Source organism: Prionailurus bengalensis, chromosome D4 (genome assembly GCF_016509475.1).
Source record: "Prionailurus bengalensis isolate Pbe53 chromosome D4, Fcat_Pben_1.1_paternal_pri, whole genome shotgun sequence".
Classification (NCBI taxonomy): Eukaryota; Metazoa; Chordata; class Mammalia; order Carnivora; family Felidae; genus Prionailurus; species Prionailurus bengalensis.
Genome location: NC_057359.1, coordinates 71,070,711 through 71,098,400, shown reverse-complemented (window position 1 = coordinate 71,098,400; position 27,690 = coordinate 71,070,711). Strand labels below are relative to the sequence as shown.

Here is a 27,690-nt window from a genome sequence, read left to right as displayed (position 1 = left end):
CTACTTCTCTTCTGCCCACTCTCTGTTGTTTCTGTCTTTCCCAATTTTTTCAAGGTTTAAAATCCACAGCCCACTCTCTGGATTCCACTCTGGATAAACTAAAACACACAAACACACACATACGTACACACACACACCTGACTTCTCAAACAGACTCCACCCAGACTACATTGAAGCTTCCTGATTCCAACAGTGAGGTCACAAATGAGTCTAGGAAAGTACCTGTGAGTGCATGTCAGGGAAACAAAGAAGGCAGTCAAGTGCAAAGGGGAAGGCTGGATTACTCTTTTCTAGAGAAGACTTGACCAGCAGCTTTTTTCCAGAACTTAAAATTTGCCCTGCTTAACCCACTAAGCACTTTCTCTGCAAACAATAAAAGAAGATGGCCGCTTCTATGAACCTGGCCATTTTCTGGGTTTTAATAGTATTTAATTCTGGTTAAGAATAAACAGACTTCTGTGAGCTGTCAGTTTGTAGTTTCCCTGCCTTTGGGCTGGGCAGGCAGTTTAGCAAATTCTGTGGAAAAGTTTATATGTGCTGAAGGGCAGAATTAGTGGCCTTGCCTTCCTCAACTTTCAAGAAACCCAGGCTAGGGCAGGAGTTTGTCAGTACAGAAGCCTGAGAGTTAATTCTGTACTATTTTCTTTACAAATGCAGTGGAGAAAAGTTTAAGAAGAGCTCATTCTGTGAGGAAAAGGAGGGTAGAAATTGTAGATGTCATCTTGGTGCCGAGAAAAAAGGAATTCACTTTCCGAGTTCAGTTCATCCATTGTTAAATGGCTTTCTAAGAGACCTGCATATTTTAGCTGACTCCGTGTTCCTCCTTATGTGACAGGTGACCCACACTTGGATTCTAAATTAATTCCGGCAAAGATAAGTTATCTAAACTTGTACTTCCATCATCTCACCTGTAGAGTGGACACAGTCACCTTAACTAACTGGGTACTTAAAAGATAACTTAAATGAAAGTGATACCCACACTTCAATGCAGTGGTTCTTAACTGAGGGCTTGGAGGATGTTCAATACGTGTCAACATTCATCTCTCCTTCTTGGATGAAAAAGGGAGAAAAGAAGATATGATCCTCAATATAGAGCCACGAAGAAAATTCCTGGCTGTGATGGTAGAAAAATCAAAATCACGAGTCTCAAACTCAAGTGAGTTTGAGATGCCAGGCAAGTAGTATAAGTAAGTAAAACACCCTACAGGCAACGAAGAAGGAATGGAACAGACAGTGGACAAAGTATTAGAAATACTTCAAATACCTATTGTAGTAAACGTCAAATAGCTGCACACTCACGACAGAAAGGCACCTTGCCACTCTACCTTGAGTTCTTGAAGCGGGAAAAGAAGGTGGGGATTGTAGTTAACAGGAAAGAGTATGCTGCCTCCAGAGGGACAGTCACCACTCTCCACCTGACAGTTATGCAATACAAGACTAAAGGCTCAGTGCTGCCACATCGCATGACTCTTGGCAAGATGAATAAGAGGCTCTGTTTATTCCTAAAACATTTCGTTAATAAATGTTGGCCAACACTATGGTATGGCCAACATAGCATGCCACTGAAGTCTTGTGAACATGTAGGCAACAACTATACTTTTGTTTTCCTTTTTTGAGTTCTGCCCGCTCAGAATGAAGCACACTGAATTGCTACTTGCTTTTTATTCTCTAAGAGGTTAGAACTCGGGGCGCCTGGGTGGCTCAGTCAGTTGAGCGGTTGAGTATCCGACTTCAGCTCAGGTCATGATCTCACAGCTTGTGAGTTCGAGGCCCGCGTCGGGCTCTGTGCTGACACCTCAGAGCCTGGAACCTGCTTCGGATTCTGCGTCTCCCTCTCTCTCTGCCCCTAACCCACTCACATTGTGTCTCCATCTCTCTCAAAAATAAATAAACATTAAAAAGAAAAGAAACCCCTTTCTGAAGTATCACCTTGGAAATCCAGAATGGAATGCATGTTTTTGCTGCTTGGGCTAGAAATTATGTACACTTGAGCAGACTTTTTAAATATCTGTTCATTTTCACCATATTCCTATGCAGTGGAACTTACCCCCTTTCACAGATGAGGCAATGAGCAATAATTTGCTCAAGGTCGCAGAATAGCAGCACTCATATTTGAAACCAAGTTATTTTATCCAAGTTTGGCATCTGTCCTATACCATGAAGTGGAAAAATAGCATTTCTCTGAGTCCAAAGCTCATGTTCCTTCCACATTCTCCCTGGGTATTTCAGAGCATTAACAAATATTTTGAGCCTGAACGTACTACACACTGGAAATGAAATTCCTTGATCGTAAAATTAGATTTTTCCCCTATTATTGCATTCCTTATGTGAGAAATTTTATTTTATTTAAATGTTTATTTATTTATATTTAGAGAGAGAGAGTGAGCGCGAGTGAGGGAGGGGCAGAGAGAGAAGAAAGAGAGAGAACCCCAAGCAGGCTCTGCACTGTCAGCACAGAGCCCTACACGGGGCTCCATCTCATGAACCGTGAGATCACGACCTGAACCAGAACTGAGTCAGATGCTTACCCGACTGCACCACCCGGGTGCCACTTACATGAGAAATTTTAAAACACCAATGGCAGTGTGAGTCATTCTTGCAGTTTGACCCAATTGGAGAAATTTCTATCATATTGCATTTGAATATTTTCCAGGTAAGTGTCAGAAGCCCCAATGAATCCAATTTAAACTATAAAGGGATTTATTGTCTATGGAAATGTAAATTCCAGACTTAGCTTGAGCTTCCGGCCATGCTTAATCCAGTGGATCAATGTATCACCCAGGTTTCTTTTATGTCGCCTCACATCTTTGTGGAATCTAGGCCTTAAACAAAGATTGGGTTCCTGTGTGTTTTATAAAAGCTGTCAGTCAGCATCTTGTTTATATCTAAATGAGGAAAGAGAAAGTTTTAGTAACTATCACAAGTGCTAGAAATGCCATTCACTTGCTTGCTTGTTCTCTCTTCATTAACCCTTGACCTAAAGATAGGATTGTTGGCTGGATTAAGATAATTAGGGTCTACCCCTGGATTTAGGGTTAGATTAATCCCACACAAACTGCATAGCTGCTATAAAATGGAGGAGGGATAAATTTGCCCAAAGGAAAATCAGTGTATTTTTGGTGGAAAGTAAAGGAAATGCATACTGGGAGGTGACTGTCAGCTATCTGCTATGATGGCTATACAGGAAATATTCATAATTTGTACTTCATCAAAAAGGAAAAGGAAAGACAGGCAACTCATTCCTGAGAGACATGACTGGATGTCTGGAAAAACCAGAAAGGAGCATTTTGCTGATTTTGTGTTATTATAGAATTCTGCAACTCCTTTCATTTTTGTTGCTATTCCTCTACAGAAGATTTGGGGAACATTGGTCATGGCCATTTTGGGGTTTTTCTCTGACGTTAAATTCTGAAAAATTAACAAGTCACCATGTATGGGTTTAGCAAAATGCTGTTTTTATAAGGTCCACCAGCTAAGAATGGTTTTTACATTTTTAAAAGATTATAAGGGTACCTGTGTGGTTCAGTCAGTTAAGTGTCCAACACTTGATCTCAGCTCAAGTCTTGATCTGAGAGTCATGAGTTCAAGCCCCGTGTTGAGATCCACATTGGGCATGGAGCCTACTTAAAATAATAATAATAATAATAATAATAATAATAATAATAAAAACAAAGAGTATGCAACAAAGACCACATGCATGTGGTCCATAAGGCCCAAATTATCTGGTTCTTCACAGAAAAAAGTTTACCAACCTGTGATCCAGTCCATAAGAGTGACATTTCATTACCTCCTAAAATTAGAGCAAAATAACAAAGTTTAAGGAATCCATGACTCATAACACCTAATATGTAGAAAACTTATAGGATGAAGGCTTTAGTATTTTTTTTCTACTGCAAGATAATCCCTTCAAAATCCTAAATGAAATAACCTTCATCTACTTAATATTAGCTTGCTTATTTCTCATTTGGTGGTTGCAAGGAATGGAGAAGGAAGAGAGGGGTCATGGAAGTAGATTGTAGAAGATCAAAAGTAGACGCATTATTGAGTCTGCATACAACCAGTTGGCTGGTTCTTGGCTGACCATATGTTGACCTAAAAGTCAAATTAGCTTCAAGTCTGCCCAAGTTCTAGGTTCTGAGACAGTCACGTTTAATGATGTCATAGAGAAGTTACCCTTCTATTCCAGCTAGGATCCTTTAATTAATAAGAGACTGCTGCCGTGAGCCAGCTGAACCAAAAGGAAGGTTTCGTAAGCAATTCCCAGTAAATCATGGTTCAGATTATTAAAGACATGGCAAGTATTTATTTTGGCTTCATTGATATTTCAAAAGAAACCACCTTGAGAACAGACTTGATAAACTTTAAGAATGATTTCCCCTAATCGTATTCCTTCACTGCTCCGTAACAAGGGGAGATTTTTTTATGTCTCTCCTTTCTGTGCTCGAGGGATGGCACTATCTGGAGTGTAGCCAAGGGATAAGTTGATCAGAAGGGTTTTGTTCCTCTCTGATTCTCACTTCCTGCTCTGACTCTAGCTGGATCCAGACCAACTCCTAACACATCCCATCTTGTACCTGATCCCACTGATTCCACCTTTGTTGTACCTGAAACATTCTATGAAAGTAAAAGTCCACATATTTCTCTTATTCTAAGACAGAGCAGAAACCTCAGACCTGCCTAGGGATTAGGATAGGAAAATGACAGCCAATAGTATCAGCAATCCTTTAGGTGGTGTTTTATAAGATCACTTTCTATCCATTGTCCAATGCTACTGCCACAAGAACCTAAATGCATATATAGGCCAGGGAGAGTTGTTTATTTACAAAGAAGAAAATTGCCTTTAAGAGTGGTGATGGTCCTACTCCGTTTAGGAGTGAAGTGGGCATTAGAACCCAGACATTCTGATGTCAGGCCCTGTTACACAAGGACCTGAACCTGGAGGGAAGAGGGAAGGCATAGGGCCTGGGCTTGCCATCCGTCAACACCCTCAGACTTAGACTTTTGACATTTTCCCCAAATGCAGCTATATATAAGGTCACGAAAATGAGGCTGGCCAGATTGAAAGAAGGCATCGCTGTGTAGTTTGCTATGAGAAAATGTTGTAAAATAGCACACATTGGCCGATGCCTTTGGTACTTCTTTTTTTGATTTTCTGGGAATCTCACAGAATAACCCAGGGTCTCACTAGCCCCCTGAGAAGCCCTCTCCCATCTCCTCCTTGGAGACCTCTCCTGAGGGCCTGTTGTCTCCTTCATGTCTGTATTTAAATGTCACCTTCTATTCCAGGTGGACCATGGCCACCCAAACTACAACCCTAATCCAGCTCATTTCCTTCTTTCCTGCTTTATCTTTCTCTTCTTTTATCAGCAACGATCACTAACACACTACATATTTTACTTCTTGATTTTACCATTGGCTTCCCCCTCTAAACGTAAGCTCCACGAAGGCAGGGAAAAGTTTGTCTGGTTTTTTGTCCACAGCTGTATACTAGCAGTGTGTCCATTACTTGGCACAGCATGGGTCTCGATAGGTACATGTCAAGTCGATATGTACCCTATGGGGGTATTCCCTTCAGAGAACTTAGCCAAGTCAAAATCATAGATCTGGCGAGGCCAGTTTACATCCTAGCAACTACTCAGACGTGAGGGTGTTGAGGGCTTGTGAGGATGGCATCTACTGCATGATTTCAGAAGCAAGTGAGAAATTGCGGCTTGGCATAGCTCTCTGAAGAGTTAAGTACCCCCTCCCCTAGAGGAATATGGGTAAAGGAAGAAAGTGTATCTTCCTTAAGTCATCCGTTTCACCTGCTTGAAACTAAATCAAATGGCAACGTACTTGTTAAGATTCTCTTACTGCAGAGCGGTGTGCCATCTGTATGCAATTAACCCCATCCCTAATTCCAGTGATTGGCACTGCTTGACTTGATCTAATTAGTGATCCCATCTTAATGATTGGTTGAGGGGATGAGCACATGATGGAATTAGGGCCAGTGAGAGGGCAAGGGAGCCCCACAACTAGGAAGAACTCAGGAGATGATTTTGTGTAGGTTTGTGTAGTGGTGAGGGAAATGGACTCTGGAGTTAGGCTGCCTAGGTTAACAATCCCAACTACACCATTTGCCAACTGGTTGACTGAGAGAAAGTAATAAACTTTCGTTTTTTCATCTGTAAAATGGAGATAATACCCACTCAATAGGGTGGTTGTAAAGATTAAGGGAGAGAACACCAGGCACAGAGTAAATTAGTTACTATCATCGTAATTCCAATGAGAAAAGGAAAAATAAATCTTGAGCAGAACACTATATATTAGCAAATCATTCATCAACTAAACACCCCATGAGCACATACTGTAATGTGCCCAGTCAGAGGCCATGGAGGTTCAGGAGTGAATCAGGATTGAATTCTGTAGGGATTTGTTGGGGGAGAGAAGCCATGCATGAAATAACGTGTGGACAGTCAGTGTTCATAAAGCAAGGAAGTTCAGATAAAATGATCTGAGGTTCCAGGAAAGGAAACATTTACTTAGGTGATCTGGACAGCTGATGGGAAATTCACTTAAGACATTCAACAAGAAGCATGTCAAATCCTTAAATATACGGTTTTTGACAACAGCTTTGGTAATGATTTCCCTTCAAAACAAAAGCAAAACAAGAAATGATTCAAGGTGTTAGATTACTTCCTCTCCTTTTAAATTTTACCACTAATGCATGTTTAGGTCCTTATTTAAAAAAATCAAATCTAGATGTCCAGCCACCACTACCCTCCACGCTTCATCTCTCATTGGCCAATATTACTTTCTCCTCAGAGGTAACTAACCATTACCAACCACCATTTGGTAAATACACTCCTAATCACTTTTTGCAGATTTACTCCCACCTATGTATACTTGCAAAGATCAATATATGTGACCTCAGGGACATTTAGGAAAGGTGTGTCCCCTTGAGAACGATAGGGTGGGGTACCTTGCTAAGGTTTTCAGGAACTGAAGTTCTTCATTTCAATAAATGAGGAACATTTATTCTCTGCAAGGCTTTTTGAGATTTAGTGATTATGCATATTTTTTCTTTTATGTTCTGGTCTCAGGATGAATTTAGCAGATTTTTGAAAGCTGCTGGATGCAAACTTGTGGTGGTTGAATTTTCAGCAAAATGGTGTGGTCCTTGCAAAAGGATTTATCCTCTTGTCCATGTAAGTATCATCTATGTATATTTCACAATTTTAGAAGGAATTTTAAATCCCCTAATAATTTTTTCAGTAAATCTTAAAAGTTTACATTTATGAGCCATATGGAATCACTTCTCAAAGCATCCTGATTATCCTGAAGCTAATATACCAATCTCTATTTAGATCATAGTACACACACCAGAAGATTAATACTACTTGTCTATGGATAATTCTGCAAGGAAAATCTAGATGTACAAAAGAGTGCAGTTATACAAATGAATGGATTATTCGTAATAATGGCATTTTACCAAAGTTCCAGAGTTCATAACTTCCAAATATTGGAATAGATTATAGAAAAACATGATACTTATTTTTAACTATAATATGAAAGGATAAACTTCCCCCATCCTTCAACCCTATTATCAAAACTTATGTCTTATATGTTCCTTTCATGTCTGATCTACTTTATAAAATGTTTTAGTAAAATATTCTTAGTTGTAATCATATATTTATATTCAGGTCTATTTTCCATGTACACATTCATTCATGTTTTTTGTAGGGTCTGTAAATTAACATTTTAATGTCTATGCAATGTTTCATCTAGTTAATTTCCTTGTCACCCCATTTAAAAGTTTTAACTTTTAATTACTTTTGGTATCACATGCCACAGAAAGAACTTGGCATTTTCATTTCTCCTCATCATGCAGAAGTTTCACTTATGGTCAGTTTTGTGAAAACTATTTCTTCAAATTTAAAGAAGTTTTGATTCCTCTACACAACTGAAAACACTCTGGTTTATTTTCAGCCAAGTTTCTACCATTTCAACTTGAACTCTTAAATCTACCTGAATTCATTCTAATCACAGTCTTTTGACATTTAATTAAAAATAAACCTATATTCAGGGGCACCTGGGTGGCTCAGTCAGTTAAGCATCGACTCTTGGTTTCAGCTCAACGCATGATCTCATGGTTCATGAGTTCAAGCCCCACATTGGGCTCTGCACTGACGTGCAGAATCTGCTTGACATTTTCTCTCTCTGCCCCTTCCCCACTCACTCTCTCTGTCTCTCTCTCTCTCTCAAAAATAAATAAATAAATAAACTTTAAAAAATAAAATAAAATAAAATAAAATAAACCTATATTCAAATAGAGAAATTGATTACATGATACCTCAACATCCATTTTCTACCTAAAATTCTTGGAATATCCAGAAGAAGCATTTTATCATTTCACAGTCCCCTTTATCCTGATACTCAAAACTTAAAGAAAGTCTTCAATGTTCAGCTTCCATAGTATAAATATACTCACATGCCACAAAGTCAAAGCTGATCAAATTCCGACAGCCAACATGCGGCATTTTCGGAACGTGCAATGAAATCTAAGGCTTTGCAACTTCCCTCTCATACCTTTGCCATAAGGGCATTAACAGCTGTGCCACTGTTCTGTCCAGGCTCCTGCAGCTCTTCCTACACTCATTCCTACCTTCATAGTTATAGCTATCCCTTTGGAGATAAACCTCCCCAAATGATGTGCCATCTGTTTCCTGTTGGAATCCAGACTAATGCAAATATAGTTTTAAAATAAATTTTGGCATGCCCATACTGAAATACTATCCAGATGTTAAAAAGAATCAAGTAGACCCATATGGAATGGTGGCATCATCTCCAAGACAACATAGCATTAAGTAAAAAGAGTGCAGTGTAGAAAAATTTATACAGTATGGTCTCATGTATGTGAAATAGACACATATATGTATGTGCATATATATAAACCCACATAAATGTAGAGAAAAGGGGAACAGAAGGATGCATATCAAAGAAGGGTTTTTTTTTTTTTCAGTGAAAGGGTGTTAAATTTGGATGGCTTTATTTTTCTTGTGATGTTTGAACTTTTGCATGATAATGTAGTCATTTACCATGTGTGTAATTTTTTCAAACTGGTGCGTATAATAGGCATGGAGAAAAGACTTCCCTTCTTCTAGGTCACTTTATTAGTCAAAGATCAAAGCAGGCAACAGAAACCAAATTAAACAGAAAAGAATTTTTTTTTGATGTTTATTTATTTTTGAGAGAGAGAGCATGGGGGCGGCGGTGAGAGGGCAGAGAGAGAATCCCAAGCAGGCTCTGTGCTGTCAGCACAGAGCCCAACATGGGGCTCAAACCCGTGAACCATGAGATCATGACCTGAGCCAAGATCAAGAGTCAGACACTTAACCGACTGGGCCACCCAGGAGTCCCTAAACAGAAAAGAATGTTAATACAAGGAATAAATTGCTTATAAAATTATTGAAAGATTAGATGAATAGGAATGACTCAGAACACCATAGACCCACTTTTGGGGATCCTAAGTTTGCCACAATCAGAAGTGAGTATAGATGGGAGGCCACCGCTGGAGGAAAAAAACAAACTGGCAACAGAGCAGCAGTTGGGAATCAGAACCAGGATCAGGAGGCTACTGTTGCCACAGGTGCCTCTGGACGTCCAGAAAGCTGATGTCCGGGCACCAGATCCTGAGTTTGGCTTCTGCTGCTGCTTCCAGCACAACCACTCCCAATACCCACAGTCTTGCTTTCCAAAGACAAGAAGACAAAGAAAACAAGGAGAAAGTAGCTGCTTTCTCACTTCTGACTCCCAAGTCTCTCCTACATTTATCTTGTTGATAAGACCAATTTGCATCCAGAACTCCAGCTTCAAGGGAGTCCGAGGAATCTCTACTTCTTTTCCTTTCCAGGCTCTGCGGGAAGGTGGAATGGAAGTTAGCCAGCTAAACTTCTGTAAAGGAAATACAGTCAATCTTTTCAGGTTTGCAGGCCATATGGTCTCTGTAATAACCACTCAGCTTTGCTGTTGTAGTGCAGAAGCATCCAATGGCAATGCACAAATGAACAGGCAAACTGTATTCCAATAAAATTTACTTTACAAGGCCATGTGGAGACCTGGATTTCTTCTACATGGTGCAGTTTGCTGACCCTGGGCTAAGAGGATCACCAGACCTAGAACCCTGATAAGAGCATTTCTGGGAAAGGAGAAGTTATAAATTTCTTTAGAAATTACATAATGTGATCATGAGAAGGCAAGTGGTCTGTGAGGCTAACTTACAGTGTATGTAGCAGAAGTGGAGACAAAGGAGCTTTGAAAAGAAAGTTGAGGCCAAATCAAGAAAGATCTTGTGTTATAACTTAATGAGTTGTTGCAGATAGTCAAAACAGAAGTTCTTAAAAGGGTTTTGCCATGGTCAAATAGCGATTTTAGAGAATATTTTTAGCAGTGCTGTATAAGAATGGTTTAGAAAGACCGAAAGCGGGTAACCCAAAGTGATGACAATCTCAGTGACAGGCAGTGGTTTTGGAGAAAGAAGAAAAGATCCAATTTAGGAGATACTTTAGAGTTGAGACCAACAGAACAGGTGACCAAATGGTAGAAGACTACATACGAGGAAGAACACAGCAGAAGGAAGAGTTGTTGAGGGCAGAGAAGAAGTCCTAGGTGGATGGAGTGAGATAATAAGGAAAGACAATGTCCATAGGGGAACCCCGACCTAGCAAAGACCCATATCTATGCCATGACTTCTGGGTGCTACTTGATGCAAAATGACAGCTGCCATATTCCCTATTTCCTGATAGACTTGCAAGGCTCTGAAACCTTCATAAGTAGAATTAGATGTCCACATATTTCAAAACTACTCCCAAGACCCCTGTTGGGGAGCATCCATATATCGTCAAACTCGAAAAGTGCAAGACAATTGCCCTAGAGTTTGTGGGTGACACCATTTTCCTGCCAGGCATTGAGCCACTGCTGACCAAAATCAGCTTTTTTATCTAAAAAAATACTCTGAAATCCCCAAGGCTTTTGTGTCTGTTATCTAAGAGTTTTTCTCCGTTTTCACAATCTTGATGGGCCACTGAAGAAAGAGCTCCCACTTCAGTCACAATCCATGAACAAACAACTGGAGAGAATCTGCCTGCAGTAGACCTCAGCACATATCCATCTAATCCATGTCATGCTGCTTCCTGCTTCTCAGTGGGAGCAGCTCCCAGTGACAGCTGCATTTCTTCCTGTCTCCACTGTCTCTGGACACCCCATACGATCAGAGAGAGGTCCCGTCAGATAGAGGTCCCATTAGAAATAGGTCACTGGAAATGCTTGAGATACGATGTTAAAGCAAACAAACCAAGATGCTATTAAGTGCCCTTAAAGTATGAACACAGTTGTCTGAAAGAAAGAAAAAATCCAAGAGCTGATATTTACAGGCTGCTGCTGCTGCATCTACTACCCCCAGACCCATTACCAACACCTTTGTCACCACTGCTGCCAGAGATGCTTTCAGAACAAAACAGAAGCAGAAGAGAGTTGTTTATTCCCTCTTCACACCTTCTGTTTTCCTCCAAATGCATCCCATTGGCAAAACCTACATAGAAGACAGCTGGCAAAGGATCCTGGGAAGTACAGTTTCAGTACATAGTAGAGCATTGAATATGTCAATAAAAGCACAAAGCAATTAGGCCAAGGGTCGACACACATATTTTTGTATCATCTCAGTCATAAGAGCCTCCCAAAAAGCCTGGCAAGAGGTGAAGGTCAAAGCAGAGTTTGGGTATCTGGTTCAGGGATCTGTAATTTTTTTTTTGTAATTTTTAATTTCTTTTTTTGAGAGAGAGAAAGAGCATGAGTAGGGGAGGGGCAGAGAGAGAGAGAGAGAGAATTCCAAGCAGGCTCTGCACTGTCACCATAGAGCCTGATGTGGGGCTCCAATCCACCAACTGGGAGATCATGCCCTGAGCTGAAATCAAGAGTCAGATGCTTAACTGTCTGAGCCACCAAGGCGCCCCTCAGGGACCTGTATTTTGAAGACCACTGAAAGCAGCCTTCCACCTCTTGCCACCCCAGGAAAAAGCTACTATCCGTCCCTTCACCCTGCAGGGTAAATCTGGACACACCACATACATGTCATCATTTCTTCACTTTGTGCCCTTTCCTAACTTTGAAACTCTGATCTTCAGTTTGGTTCTTCAGACTCTGGTTCTGCCGCTGATCTTTGCTTGACCTGTATCATCCCATATTTGACTTTGGTGCTTCCAGTTCTAGCCTGTAGTGAAATGCCAGAGTGATGCTTAGCTCTCATGAACAACCTTTTTGCTCATTGTTTGTTTTTTGCCAAAAGACAACTGTGTAATTCTAGTATGTAATTTAGTATTAACGCTAAGCTAATAGAGAATTTTTATTCTTTTAATTTGAAGGCAATGTCTCTGCAATACCAAAATGTAATGTTTGCTAATGTGGATGTGGATGATTCTAAGGTAAGAATCTTAAGTACTTCTGTGGGGATACATAAAATCCAAATGCTGCATCATTGATAGCACCTCAGTGATTATATAATCAATTTTAAATTGAGGACAATTTCATGATGTTTTCGTGATAAATGGTAGTAAACTTCCTCGTAATGTTCTTGTGTTTTGTATCAATTTTAAAAACAAAACCCAGCAAGTATGTGACTCTCCCACTGCTCCCTCCCCTCCCTTACTATGGCAGACTCCACTCCTCAATCCCAACATTTTTCTCCATTTACCCTGCTCAGCAGAATTGGCTCTACACAGACAATACCAGTTGGGTGGTGTTGGGCTCAAGGTGAAAAGTGTTTTTCACCCTTGTAGTAGATTATTAATCAATGTCTGAAACCCAGTTCAATGCATTTATATCTTGCTTTCCTCTTGCTATGGTTATGGGTTTTGTGGGTTTTTCAAAACATCACAAGGAATTCCAAGAAATCCTTCCCTCCTGTCCCTCCCTAGAGCCTCCTTTCCTCTCCTTCCCCCAAAATAATCAACCTCATGCCCTTAGTCAAAATGTGCTTCATTAATGGGGTGTCTGGGTGGCTCAGTCGGTGAAGCATCCAGCTCTTAAAGTTGGCTCAGGTCATGATCTCACAGACATGGGATTAAACCCCAGGTTGGGCTCCATGCCAAGCATAGGGCCTGCTTGGGATTCTCTCTCCCTCTCTGTTGGCCCCTCCCCCACTCATTCTCTCTCTCATTTAAAAAAAATATTTTTTTAAATGTGCCTCATTAATATATACAAGGTACCCCAAAAATTATTCTTCCTAACATTTGCTCATTTACAACTAGGAAAAAACAGTAACAAGTGATCTTTGCACATATTGGATTGAATTTGAGCTTTAGAATAACAAAAAAATCTGTTATTTACCCACTCTTTTCTTTAATAGTTTTGTGACCTCTTATCAGTTAACTCTACAAACTTCAGTTTTTTTCACTGTAAAACAGGGCAAATAATACTTCACAGAATATAAAATGAGATAAAATACATAAAATATATGACATAGCATCCAGAACATACTAGAAGTTCCATTTTGCCCATTTCTTTCAAGCTTTATCAAAGTGCAACAGGTTTTAAGTGCCCTTTAAACCGAATCATATACTATGCATTCAGAACACATCTAGGATCATTATCTCTTTGTCCTTTTTTTATATTAACAGAGTTGTGCAACCATCACTACAATTAATTTTAGAACATTTTCACCACTTCAAAAAAAAAGCAAACACTTTTGGAGTTCTCCTGGTTACCCCCAGTTCCTTCTGTCCCAACTCTGGGCAACCGTAATTCTACGTTCTGTCTATAGAGTTGCTTATTCTGAGCATTTCATGCAAATTGAATCATCAAATAGGTGGTCATTTGTGACTAACTTCTTTCATTTAGCGTAAGTTTCCAAGGTTCCTCCATGTATCAATACTTCATTCCTTCTCATTGCTGAATAATATTCCATTGTATGGATATACCACCTTTTATTTATTTAGCCATTCAACTGTTGATGGACATTTGGGTTGTTTCCACCTTTTGACTTTTAGGAGTAATACTGGTATAAGCATTTATGTATGTATTTTCATTTATCTTGGTATGTATCTAGGGGTGAAATTGTTGAGTTTCCTAAAGCAGTTGCACCATACATTTCCACCAGCAATGTGTCATGAGGCCTCTGATTTCCCCACATCCTCACAAAAACATGTTATTGTCTGCCTTTTTGATGATAACTCTTTCCCTTTTAAGGAGAAACAAAATACACAATTTTTTTAACAGTAATTTATTTATTATCATTGCTGTGATCATGAAAATTATAATTTAGTGTGTGTGTGTCTGTGTGTGTGTGTGTGTGTCTGTGTGTGTGTGTGTGTGTGTGTGTGTGTGTGTGTGTGTTACAGGCAGCAGGGGAGAGATTCACCCCATAAAATAATAGGTATATTAGAGAGAAAAGTCCAATTCTGTTGATCCTGTGGGTGGCTAATTTTCTTTGGACTCTAAACAAGATAAAAACGGGTATTTAAGAGCAGATTGTAATGGATTAAAATAATTGGAATTCTGATATGTTTGCTTTTTTTTGGTTCATCTTTCACAAAGATGGGCAGTGAAGTGGGGAGTAGGGCTTACAAGAAAGAGACCTGTGAACCTTACTTAAAATGTAAGACCAGTATATCACCCCATGTCTCAAGTGTGCATTATAAGGATACTTTTACTCTTCCTTATTTTTGCAATATGCTGTCTCCATATTGGGTTCCCCTGAGGTTCCTCTGTAATCTTTCACAATTTCTTTTATTTTTTTTAAATTTTTTTTTAATGTTTACTTATTTTTAAGAGAGAGAATGAGAGACAGAGCACGAGGGGGGGAAGGGGCAGAAGGAGAGGGGAAACACATAAACCAAAGCAGGCTCCAGGCTCTGAGCTGTCAGCACAGAGCCGCACGTGGGACTTGAACCCACAAACCCTGAGATCATGACTTGAGCCAAAGTCAGACACTTAACCGACTGAGCCACCCAGGCGCCCCTCACAATTTCTTTTAAATAGAGCTCGTTTCATCCTTCAGCATCTGTTCTATTTTGGCATCCATCTCCCAGCCCTCTCCTAGGGCTCTGGGATGAGAAGCCTCAGGAATGTGAGGAGCAGCCATTTTCTATTGTAACATTCCTGGAGGCTTTGAAGACATGTTAGAAAAAGGCTTGGCAGGAGAATCAATAAAGTGTTAACTGTCCCTGGGTTTTCAGACATGCCTCCTGAGAAGTCACCAAGTTCTGGGCTCTGTATAGAGAAAGGATACCAAAATTGGGACCTCATGCCATTTCTTTCCTTTCCCAGGAGTTGGCCCAAACTTATCACATCAGATCAGTACCCACATTTCAGATGTTCAAGCAAACCCAGAAGGTATGTTTCCATGGTAACTGGCAGAGTTGAATTATAGAATCATCAGAATCTTTTTAAAAGGCCTGGGGTATCCTGGGTGGATGAAACAACTGCATTTATTTTTAATATTTAGCAACGTGATGCTTCGTTTCTGAACTTTTCATATTGGCAAGGCGTACAAAACAATGCATGAATGATAAAAAAAAATCTCCCCATTCAGACCATCTGAGGTTTCCAAATCTGTAAGAAATATCCACTACTATCCCTGTAATATCCCTTTTGATGGGGCAGACCCATCAAAAAAGAATCTTACAGAAAAGGACACGATGAAATTCTCACACAAATGTATACGGATTGTTAGCAACACTTGGGAAAATGTTAAATCAAAAACAATCCCGAGTCCGTGTAGCTAGTGGTTGAGCGTGCAGGCTCCCGTTGCAGGTTTCTGTGGTTCAGATATCCATTCTGTCACTACCTAGCGTTTTCCTTAAGAACCTCTTTGGATCTTAGGTTCCTTATCTGTAAAAACAAAGATCCTAAGTTTTTCCTCTCACGGGGTGTTGTGAAGAGAAATGAATTTACGTGACTCAAGTTCGTAGACCCATCCTGATGTGCGTCAGTGCTCGGCACGTTAGGGTAGTTGTTATCACAAAGATGTTAATGAAGTAAAATGTCTAAAATGCTTCGTGGGTGATTAAACTAGTAATTCCACGTATGGCTGGGAACACTGACAGGTGTACGTACCTTATGAAAGGTGACTTTGCAACACGCTTAAGAGGAACAAACTGTATATTCCCGTTCACACAATCATCCCATTTGGGGGAACTTTTGCTACAGAAATACCAGCAGGAGAAATAAGCAGCTAAGTACATAGTAATGGTAGCATTACTTCTAATAAAATACGAAAGTAAACTACATGTCTTTTCTCGTGGAACTGCTCAGTGATTTGATTTGTGATACATCTACTTGAAATAGTATGCAATTTAAAGCGTTAGGAAGAACATATGTAAAGCAAAAACATTCATGCTTAAACCTTGTGAAGATTGTGTCTACTATATAAAGAATGAAAGTAGTTGATACGCTAAGTGTAGGATTTGATGCTCAGCTTCTATTTGTTGCGTATTTACCATAATAGAATTGGCGCGATAGATTTAAATAATTTTTCAAAAAGAATTAACACTACCTACCACTCCTCTTGAGTGTTTACTTGAAAGTGAAGCTACTGAGCGCATGCACCTCAGCTCCCCTCCCCACCACCGCACATCAAATTGTTTTTGTGTCATTTTTTGTTATCCTCTCCTTCTCTTCCATCTCGGAAATGAGAAAGCATCCTCCTTTTGAAATGGATCTCATCCATTGTACCTTGATCGCATTCCCTCCCTTGTGCCCCAGGCCTCTATCCGTCAGTTTTCTCTTTTTAAACCTCGTGTTGGGACAGTCCCTTTTGCCACCGTCAGCCATTCTTCAGTCTCTATCAGCAGTTCTTTGATTTTCTTCCAGGGAACCATTCCCTTGCCCATCCTTGGTCCATGTGCTTCCTTAGGGCTCCATCTCCATGGCTAGACCTGTGAGTGAACTTCGTCCCCATCAGGAATGGGCCCTTGACTCCAGTCAAGCCAATCTAAACCCAACCAGAGCTAATCCTAGGATGTGGCTTAAGCAGCTAGGTAAAGCCTTCTCTTTTCGATTTCATTGGATTTGTTTGAACTTGGGAAGATATGAAGCTGAAGGTACTACAGCTAGCTGTATGAAGCTGAAGGTTCTACAGAGAGAACCTGAAAATGAAGCCACCATACAATGAAAAGCTGAGTCAAACCAGGAAATACCAATGGCACTGATTGAACCCTGAATCTATCCATGCCTGAAGCCTGAACTACTCCCATAGATTCCATGAGTTACATAGACCTGGGGTTGTTTTTTCTGTTACTTGCAACCAAAAACTTCTAATGACAAAATTAATGTTCTTTCAGACTTCTCTCCTTTGTTTCATGATCTAATTCTTGAAGAAGTAGAATATACTTCCTGCTTTCAATTCGAAGTTTCCACTTATTCCTTCATCTGCTCTTTTAAATGTCTCCAAGGCTCTTTCAGCACCTAATTCAAATAGCCATTTCTCAATCCTTGTATTCCTTGGTTATACAAAAGCACCATAACTAATCAGCTTCTAATTCTGGAAATTTCCTTGTCTTTTGGCTTCCATCCCTGATCTTTCCCCAAGCTCTCCTTTGGCTCCTTTGGCTCCTGCTGTCCCAAAATGTAAGTGTTTCCTAAGGTTCTTTTTCCCATTCTACCTCTTCTCCTTTAGTAATTTCATCCTTACCTATAGTTCCAGCTGTAATGACCTTTGACATGAACAAGTACAATAGCCCCTCTCACCGCCAAGTTCACACCATAGCTCTGTTCTCTTTTCCAAATAGAGCTTGGCATAGTTCCATGTATGTCATTCCCTTATTTAAATTTGGATACCCCTTCCCCTCTGTTGTCTGCAGAATCAAGACTAAACCCTCCTAATCAAGTCTTCCATTTAAATTTCTCCATAATTTTGGCCCAGTCTACCTTTCCAAGACCATTTATGTTTGACCCAGACCTTAATGTCATGTATTTGTGTCCTACTATTTCCAGTACCTAGAGGAGTTCATGTCAGTGTCTAGAAGAATCCACCCTAGGTGGAAAATATTCATTTTGTGTTTGATTCATGAGTGAGTAAGCAAGTGAATGAATAAATGAAGGCTGATGTCTTTGCCCTACATCCCTGTCTGTTCTGCCTCCCCTTCTGATTCTGTCCTCATGTCAGTCTGACTCAGGGAGGGTTTCTCTCCAGCTCAGAACAGCTGTCTGGTTTCATCTCTCCTGCTGATAATAGCACTTAAGATCTGCTGCCATTCAACAGTTTGTTCTATGTTTTATGAAATAAAACTTTGGGGTCTCAATTGACTTTGTGTCTAGGCTCTTGAGCAAATCCATAGCTATGCTTTTGAGAAAAGGCTTGGCCTTGCTTAGTCTCAGTTCTGTATGTAGGTGGAAGAACTCACAGTTGGGGGTAGGGTGACCTCTTATATTCAATTATTTCTTAACTGGTTTCTACAGGGTATGGATCCCTTTTGAACTGATGGAACAAAATGCCTGTATTTTAGGAGTTGTGAAGGATCTCAATTTTAAATTTTATGCCACTTAGTTAATGGAGAATAAAATTAACTGAATCAATGACACAATGCATTAAGCTGATCCACCTCCCTATTTTCTAACTCCAAAGTCAGGTAGCCAGCCTCTGATTATAAAATGAATACCCCTGTCCCAAAATATTTTCTTGAGAATTGAGTGTCTCATTGAATATTACTGACTTAGCATACTGGTTATGAAGTTATTTAAAAAAACAAAAACAAAACCTTGAGATCATTTATGTCATAATATACAAGTCTACTTCTGAGCTTTGTATGTATCTCCAGAAAGATTCATACTTAGATCAATTTAAAAATCATTTGTAAACCTGCAGAAAATATTTACAATGCTGGCTTCCATTTAACAAAGAATATCAATCTTCTGTGCAAAAGACAACAGCAAAAAAATGGGGGCAGGAGATCCTAAAGAGACAGTATTGCAAATCTTTTTACCTCTTTCACTCAGTCCCCAGCATTTGGCATCTGAGCATCCATCTAGGGCTTCTGCAGGGTCCCCACTTCTACCATTGCATCCAGAGCTGCAGTCAAAACCTGAGACCTCTGAAACCACCCCCAGGTTCTACCTTGCAATGGTCTGCACAGGAAAAATCAATGGAACCAGAGAAAATTGGGCATGGCCATGCGATAGGACCCATCTATGTGAATTTCCCTCCTCAGTAGAATTGACTAGGAATGACATTCATTGTTCTCCTGGGGGTAGAAAAAAAAACTAAATTCACTTCTTTGAGACCACTTCCTTCCATCTCTCTTTCATCTGGGACAGCACACCTGAAAATTAACTTATGGAAGCAGTTAAGTACTATTTATCTAGTATTAAAAAAACAACAACAACTTTGAGTCCAGTTTCTATTAAGGGATGTTATAAGAAATGTACTCACATTTCTGGTAAAACACCTGGCAAAGAACCACTGTCCATTATGCCTTTTAAAATGTACATTGTGTAAAAAGCCTTGTGATTATTCCTCATAGACAGAGTTTGGAGAATATTTGCCTCCCTTGGTCTACTCCCTTGCATTAGATCAGAAGGCTTAAGGAATCCCTTGGGTTTCTCTTTTTCTATTGCTGCCAATAATCTCAGGATTACTTCCTTGACTCAAATACAATAGCCTCCCTTATCTGTAGTTGCCTGGAATTCCCTAATTGCCATCTCCATACTGAATCGTGCTTTAATGGTTTTGTTATTTTATCTTGCCCTTGATTCTATCTCATTTCAAATGTTTTCAAAATACATAGACTATAAACAAATAAAACTTTAAAAAACTAATACAGATAAAGCTATGTAACTATGACCCAGGGTTACAGTCAATGGGCATTCTGTGATGCTGGAAGTTTTTATGCAGATTTGGATGGTCATCTAGCAGGGTTGTACCATAAATAGCAGCTGTAATTATTTTACAGTGTTAGGGTAAAGGACAGCAAAAGCAAATTCCAGGTAATAAATAAAGTGGGATTGTTCCTTCCTGCTGTAATCCTTAGTGTTTTCACCTGGGACATCACCTCCTGTTCCAGTAAGATTAACTGTGGTTAAGAAAAAAAGAATCTGTGGTGGCTCTCAGATGGGACATCCAAAACTTTGGCTGATTTTTTTAACCAGAATATTACACTGTATTCTGTCCTAAGTAAAAAAAAAATAAATAAATACACATATACACATAAGCTGCAATGTGAATATGATATTAGTTATTCATTGAGCCTCTGAAGCCCATCAGTAGATCCCCCAGGTTTATAACATTGCTTCCAGACCAAAGTTGACATATGTCAATGGAACAAAAGAAAAGAAGAGTAACAAAGATTTAGCAACTCTTGGCCAACAGCTTAAATTTATCCAACATCGAAATTGGTTCCATCTTTCATTCTTTGATATGAGAGTAAATGGCTTCTCAAAACACTTTAATCCAAGAACAATGGGTAACGGATGCATGGATGCTAATAAGTGAGTTATTTACAAATGAATAATTCAGCTCATAGGCTCACATCTAGTGGGAGGAACTCCTGCTCCTTTGCTTGTGAACAGCAGGGCTCCTGCTGAGGTTATAGAAGTCATTTCCAACAGACACCCTCCTTGAGATAGGTACAGACATGAAAAGAATCTCCAATGGGCAGCACCGTGGTATGCTTGAAGGAGGACAGGATTGGAATCTTGAAGGGCCAGGCAAGGACAATACATGAGAAAATAGGAAGTGAGGAGGATGGTGGTCCTTGGAGAATCACCCTCCCAAATGCTCACTGTTCAAATTCATAAAAAACAATACTTGAGCCACGCCCAAAAGAGTGTCTGTGAATAGTTTTTGTCATCTCTGGAATCAGACAGCTGTGGGTTGAATCCCAGGTCTGCTTCTTATTCGTGGATGACCTTGGTTATGTGCCTTCACCACCTTGAGCTCAGTTTCCTTCTCTGTGAAATAGGGACTATATCATGTGTCTTTGAACTGTCATCATGAAAATTTGTGATGATATATAAAGCACTTTAGCACTGGACTTGGTACATGCTATAAAATACGGCTATTGCTAGAGCCCCATAATCTGTGCACCAATCTTCCTGAAAATTTACGACGAAATAGAAATTTGGAAACACTGGTTAGGAGACACCTCTAAAACTCTTTGAATAACTACAGTGACCAGTTAAGCTAAGTCATCTTAACATTGGAGAGTTACCTACCCCAGGATATTCAACCTGTTAAGGACTGTGTTAGGTAGACACAGAGGGGTTCCACCTTAGGGGAAATAAAAAAAAAAAAAAACTCTCACATGGTGTTCAGGGCTCTGAAGGGTACAGATCCAAAAAAGAAGTTACTCAGCCCCATAAAGCAGCTGATACATAGGCACAGATTAATAGACTGGAAGGGGCAAGAACTAAATGAGATGGAGGGGGAGAGAGAGATGGGCAGCAAGCATTTATCACCATTTGACACTAATGCTAAGGATAGTGCTCTAGGTGTTAGCAACTGAAAGACAGTAATTACTTATATACCTCTTTTCTCCAGGGCAGGGATTAGGGTGAGGCAAGTGAGGCAGAAAATTGCAAGTATAGGGTGGAATCCTGTCTTTATTTGAATTTTTGATATTTTGTTCATTATGGATTTTTAAAATATTTATTAAAATATTAATTATCTTGGGCACCTGCGTGGCTCAGTCGGTTAAGTGTCTGACTTCAGCTCAGGTCATGATCTCACAGTCCGTGAGTTCGAGCCCTGCGTCAGGCTCTGTGCTGACAGCTCAGAGCCTGGAGCCTGATTCAGATTCTGTGTCTCCCTCTCTCTCTGTCCCTCCCCTGCTCATGCTCTGTCTCTGTCTCAAAAATAAATTTAAAAAAAAAACATTAAAATATTAATTATCTTGATTACTGAGTTCTCAGAGCCCCTTAAATTTTATAACATTGCCCTAGCCCTGTCCTCTAAATTTTAAATCCTTGAAATATAGGAATATTTCATTCAGTGATTGGCCACAAGGACTCGCAAGACCCAGTAATAGGTTCTACTTATAGCTGAGATTTATTACAACAAAAAATACAAAGCGGAAGCATTGGTAGAGTCCAAAAGGGTCCAGCATAGGCTTCTGATGTTCTTCCTTGGCTAGGAACACATAGGTGTGCTCTGTCTCTGTCTCTGTCTCTCTCTCTTTCTAGCAATGAACTTCAAGGACACATGTGGTTTGTCTCCGCCTAGGTATGCTCTTTTGAGTCTCAGGGTCTGAGGACTTTATGTGGGGACTGGTCACATGGACATTTCTTGCTAGGCAGTCATTGCTACACAACCAGCTATGACAATGGAGACTAGGACCCCAATAGTAAAACCAGGTGCACAACATCAATATTGATGTTTATGCAAAGCAAGCCAGTGGGCTTGGTCCATCACTCCAGGTATATATAACAAAATCATCAATCACTAATACAAAGAACAGTTTGGTGGGGGAAGGGACACATTCCCTGAGGGGCTGGTGAAGCATCAATCATGGTTGCCTTGGAGACAAGCAAGAAATAAGGAACCAGATCTGTTGTGTTAACGCTTCTCACACAGTCACGTGGAAAATCAAGATATCACCTTTATTGTAAGTAGCAGTGGCGCTAAATTGTGCTAAATACACAACATGGTGTGGACTCATATCAACAGACTTCCTACTATTTCCTTGAAGCCTAGATTTTGAGATGACTGCCTAGGGGAGAATCTTGGGCTGCAGAGGAGAAACTCACCCACCTAGGTGAAGGAGATATTGCTGCTTTTCACAACTCTCAAGCTCCGAAAGTGAGGACACAGGGTGGTAGCCTTCCAGACCTACTTTAGGCCTGCTTCAGATGTGCTTTCCAGAAAAAGAAGGACAGTGCAAGGAAAACAGACCTGTCCCTTGGGCAGAACACCCCCAAAAAGGGAGGGGATAATCATGAACTCATTCCTTTGTCTAGGCTCAACTGATAAGCTCACCTCAACTTGGGGAAAAGTCAGTGAAGGAATTTCCCAATATTGGACAGTTGAGTAGATTTTCCAATGGAAACATGCCAAGTATACGTCATTAGGTCATTGAAGGCAATGGCTCCGAAACCATTATTATCCTCATGAACGAATTTTCATTCTGTACTTTGAGTAACAGGCCGAATGGCATCTCCTCTGGCCAGACCAAAATCACTTTTCCTTATTCTCAGTGTGGCTTTACGATAAATTCCCACAACATTAGACTCATGCTCCTTCCCCCCTTCAACAGAAAACCACATTGTACTCAGTAATGAACTCTCAACCAGCTTCATGTGTCCGTCCAACACCTTCAATTGATGGCAAACTATGGCCCCAGAGTCAAGTCTGACCCTCCACGAGTTTTCGTAGATAAAGTTTTACTGGTACACAGACATGTCCATTTGTTTAAATACTGTCTTTAGCTACTATCACACTACTATAGCAGATCTGAGTAGTTTCAACACGCACCATCTGGCCTGCCAAGCCTAAAATAGGTATTATTGGGCCCTTTACAAAAACATTTGTCAACCCCCTAACACAGAAGAAGAAAAGCACTTTAGTCATTATTTATGCCACTACTGCTTTAGGGAACAGATAGGTAGCCAGAGTTTCTAAATCAGCTATCAGAAAATGAAAGTAAGTTCGTACTTTACCGAAATCTCACTAGTGGCACAAGTTGAGAAGAAGGCGAGTGTACATTTGAAAAAATTAGATAATAGATTACTTTCATATGCTTTTTTCTTGAATCCAAATGCATATAAATTTAAGCTGTTCAAAACAGTCTATTTCCAAGAGGCCCTGCCTTCTTAGTTTGATTTTGCCACACTCCAAAAACCACAGTTGAGCTACTTGCATTTGCAAGGCATGCCCCGCAACCTGTTGTGAAAGTCCCGGGGAGGGGGAAGTGTGCAAACACCTGCATTGTGACGCAGATGGTTCTGGGGGAAGGAATGGGTCTGGTTGAATCAGAGAGCAGAGACCAAGATGGGATCAAAAAGTAGTTAAGACTGTCTAGCTCTCAATAGGTGGAGGCACTCACTGTTAAACGTTCTCTTGTTAGATACATTCTTCCTATCTCATTAATAAGATATAATGCCTTAGCAAACCCTTTGTTAAGAAAAGGAACATCACACAGCTTATAAAATTGGATTGTACAAACATCTCTAGAGCCATCTGCCAAAAAGTGTCTTGTGTAGGTTGGTTGTTTGGGCTTTTTTGTTTGTGTTGTTATTGTTGCTGTTGCTTTGAGGGTTTTGTTGTTGTTTTTAACTCAGTAAAGATGTCTGGAAAATTGCTGAGCTTTCATTCAGCTGCTCCAAAGCTAACTTCAGTATTCTTAATTGCCTATCAACTGGCCAGAGTGTTTTATTGTAATTAGTCTATGTATGCATCATTAGACTCCTTAATGGATACTCTCAGAAGTCCATTTGTTAGGAAGGGATCCCTGTCTCTGGACCCTTTGTATTTTCTCACTAACAGTAATATACTTTTTGTAAGTTATTGAATGTCTTTGGCATTAAAAAAAAACACAGCAAAAAACCCTGCCTCTGTTTAGACCTGGGTGATGGGTGAATGCGGGGATGGGGAATCACTTTATTGTTCTCTTTTTGTGTGTGTTTGAAAATGAGGGGTGCCTGGCTGGCTCAGTTGGTGGAACTACGACTTTTGACCTTGGGGTTATGAACTCTAGCCCCACATTGGGTGTCATTATTACTTAAAAATAAAATCTTTATTTAAAAATTTCAAAATGAAAGATGTTTTTAAGGGACTAGTGGACATAGGTGGTTGTGTGATGCAGGGATAGCCACCCCATATCCCTTTGGGCTCTGCCAACTGGAGCTCATCATTTCCATTAGTGGTCATTACAGATGGCAACGGTGCATGTAAACTGAAGACATTGAGAAGAGAGAATGAAACGTTGCTTCCTAATGCTTCAGGCCTTTGAAGCAAACATTCAGTTGAAAATGAGAAAACATTCTGGGCAAAAATTGTATGCTAGTGTCCTTGCATATAGAGCTCTTCAAAAGAAAGCTATTATATAATAAGCTCTATCACTAAGCCACTCCTCATTCATTAACTACATTTATGAAGCTCCTATATGCAAAGCCCCATGCTAGACAGACACATAGTATTTGCCTTTGGCAAACTGGACAAAGAATAAAACAGATAACACCTAGTCTCTGAAATTTAACACTCCCTAGAGTCTTGGGTCTGTCCTTCAGTGATCACAAATCAGCTTAGTTCAACTCTCTTCAGGCCTAAAACCATTAACAGAAGACCTACTCTGTATAAGGTTCCTAGCTAAATACTAAAAATATAGAGGAAAAAAATAAGGCAGAGGCCCCATCCTTGGTCAATGACAGTAGACATAACATCAACTCCTGAGCAGTGGAATTCATAGGTTCTGTGAGATCACAAAGACTTCCGGAGTTAAATCTTGAAGAATGGTTAAGACTAACAGGTGAGAAATGGGAAGAAGCAAGAATTACAGAATAGCATGGGAATATGTCAGGATTTTTTTGATACTAATACAATAGTATAAAATTATCACTAGAATATGAGCTCCAGGGGGTGATTTTTGTCTGGTATGTTCACAATGTTTGGCTCATAGTAGATGCTTATTATATTTGTTAAATTAAATAAATAAATGAATCCAACTGTGATGTGTTGCTAAAGGTCAGAGCTTAAGGTGGAGAATAACAGTGAGGTAGACAAGACAAAATCAAGGAACCCCTGTAAGGACCTTGGATTTTATGGTGGTGGAGAAACACTGAAGAATTTTACAAAGAAGGAGAGCATGACTGGTTTGTGTTTTCGGGCTTCAAGGTGGAGGAGGGAACTAAGGGGCACAAGACTGGAGACAGACAAGTTATAAGCTCTTATTAAAGTCCAAGGGAAAGTTGATGAAGTAAAATCCATGAAATTCGGTGGCAAATTTAATATCCCCTAAAGCCACCAGAATGGCTAACATGGAAAGGAACTGGCAATAAACACCAAGTGTGGTCAAGCATATGGAACACTCAGAACATTCATCCTCTGCTGGTGGAATATAAATTGATAAAATTTATATTTTATTGGAAATAAATATATTGGAAAACTGTTGGCCAAGTCTGGTCATTGAAGTGGCCAAGCTCTGCCTGTGTTCCTGCCAGGAGTTGTTGTGTTGATACCTGCTCTGGTCTCAGAGGATTTTGAAACTCCCTTCATGTCTATAGCCACCATCCAGCTGCTGTCTGACTCTTAGAAAAGAGACACTTTTGCAGATCCTTTCTGACGCCTTCCTCCCCTGGCAGCCAATGCCAAGAGAACTATTTATAGAGGAAATGGGTACAAACCAGGCAACCCAGATAAATCATGAAATTCTGCACCCACACTTAGGTGACTCTATTCTCAAGACTCAAAAGAGCAATTTGCTGTTATGGAAATGGATTCATGAGCGAGCCGGTAAGTGAAATGGGATCAAGATGGAGTCACAAGTCTGGGGTTTACTTTCAAGAAGTAGAATGAACCATGATACCCCCAGGCAGCACCCAGATAGAGTGATGCTGCCTGGGGAAGTAGAATCATTAGAAGCAGATTGGGGCGCCTGGGTGGCTCAGTCGGTTAAGCGGCCGACTTCGGCTCAGGTCATGATCTCATGGTCCATGAGTTCGAGCCCCACGTTGGGCTCTGTACTGACAGCTCAGAGCCTGGACCCTGTTTCAGATTCTGTGTCTCCCTCTCTCTGACCTTCCCCTTATTCATGCTGTCTCTCTCCCTGTCTCAAAAATAAATAAAATGTTAAAAAAAAAATTAAAAAAAAAAAAAGAAGCAGATATAGTTTCTTCTCTGCAATACACTGAGCATTGAAATTGTTCTAGAATTTTCCAACCCCTGCCCCAAAGGCCTAACACCATTTCTGGCTGCTGAAACCTCCCTTACTGGAAACTCAAATCTTCAGCCAATCCCAGCCTCAGTTTACCCACACTCTGCCTTCTCTACAACCACTTCATGTAATTGGTACTAAAGTGATAATGCATGGTAAGGGTCTTAAACTTCCGTATTTCACCAAATATAGGATGCCCATTGACAGATTCCCCATTAGATACTACTAAAAAGTGTTCCAAACAAAATATACCATCCACTATGAAATACACCCTGAGTCAGAGATGTGACAATTTGAAAAGAAAATGTGCTTCTTAGTGTCAATTAATTATAATACTATTACCTGTGGCAAAGTTCAGGGAATGGGAAATCACATGTCATTTGATTTCAGAAAATTATGTTTATGAATTAACAAGTTCTCAAGACCAATGCAAAAAGGCTCTGAGAGGTTTCAATGATTGAGTTTTCTCATTTCTAACATATTCTTTGTTTGAGATATCAGTTTAGAAGAATATTATGGAGAATTATATAAACCTGGCAAAATATTAGCATAAACAATTTTGAAAAGGTGCCAAATAATTGAAACATCATGAATGTAATGTGTTTGTTGTGTGTTTATATTTTAAGTATTTTTCAGACAATGGAAATGAGGATAACTTAACAAACAAAAACAAAACCCCTCTAAGCTTTAACATCTTTGTGATATTTGAACCAATAAATATCTCACCTTTGTGTATTTGTGAACAGATTTTTGAATTTTGTGGAGCTGATGCTCAAAAATTGGAAGCGAAGATTCAAGAATTAATGTAAGCTGATCTCCAAGACGGAATACATTTGCAACATTTTAAAAGGCCACA

The 27,690-nt window shown here is 39.9% G+C and overlaps 1 protein-coding gene across 3 annotated transcripts; it reads left to right on the top strand.

Annotated features, from left to right (window-relative positions):
• Positions 1 to 4,180: 4,180 nt before the first annotated feature.
• TXNDC8 (thioredoxin domain containing 8) lies at positions 4,181 to 27,690 on the top strand. Of its 3 annotated transcripts, XM_043565479.1 has the most exons (6): positions 4,181 to 4,294; positions 7,083 to 7,187; positions 12,399 to 12,458; positions 15,301 to 15,366; positions 26,348 to 26,413; positions 27,581 to 27,690. In XM_043565479.1, exons 1-6 carry the CDS (start codon positions 4,271 to 4,273, stop codon positions 27,641 to 27,643), a joined length of 384 nt encoding a protein of 127 aa, XP_043421414.1. In that variant the 5' UTR covers positions 4,181 to 4,270; the 3' UTR covers positions 27,644 to 27,690. The 3 variants fall into 3 exon arrangements, with proteins under 3 accessions (XP_043421414.1, XP_043421415.1, XP_043421416.1); XM_043565480.1 differs by lacking the exon at positions 26,348 to 26,413; XM_043565481.1 differs by lacking the exons at positions 12,399 to 12,458; positions 26,348 to 26,413; positions 27,581 to 27,690 and adding an exon at positions 16,889 to 18,680.

Coding starts and splice junctions, on each gene's coding strand:
- TXNDC8 (XM_043565481.1), top strand. CDS start 4,271: ATGGTTCAGATTATTAAAGACATG. Junction 7,188..15,300: donor GGATTTATCCTCTTGTCCAT/GTAAGTATCATC, acceptor TTCCTTTCCCAG/GAGTTGGCCCAAACTTATCA. Junction 15,367..16,888: donor TGTTCAAGCAAACCCAGAAG/GTATGTTTCCAT, acceptor GTGCTTCCTTAG/GGCTCCATCTCCATGGCTAG.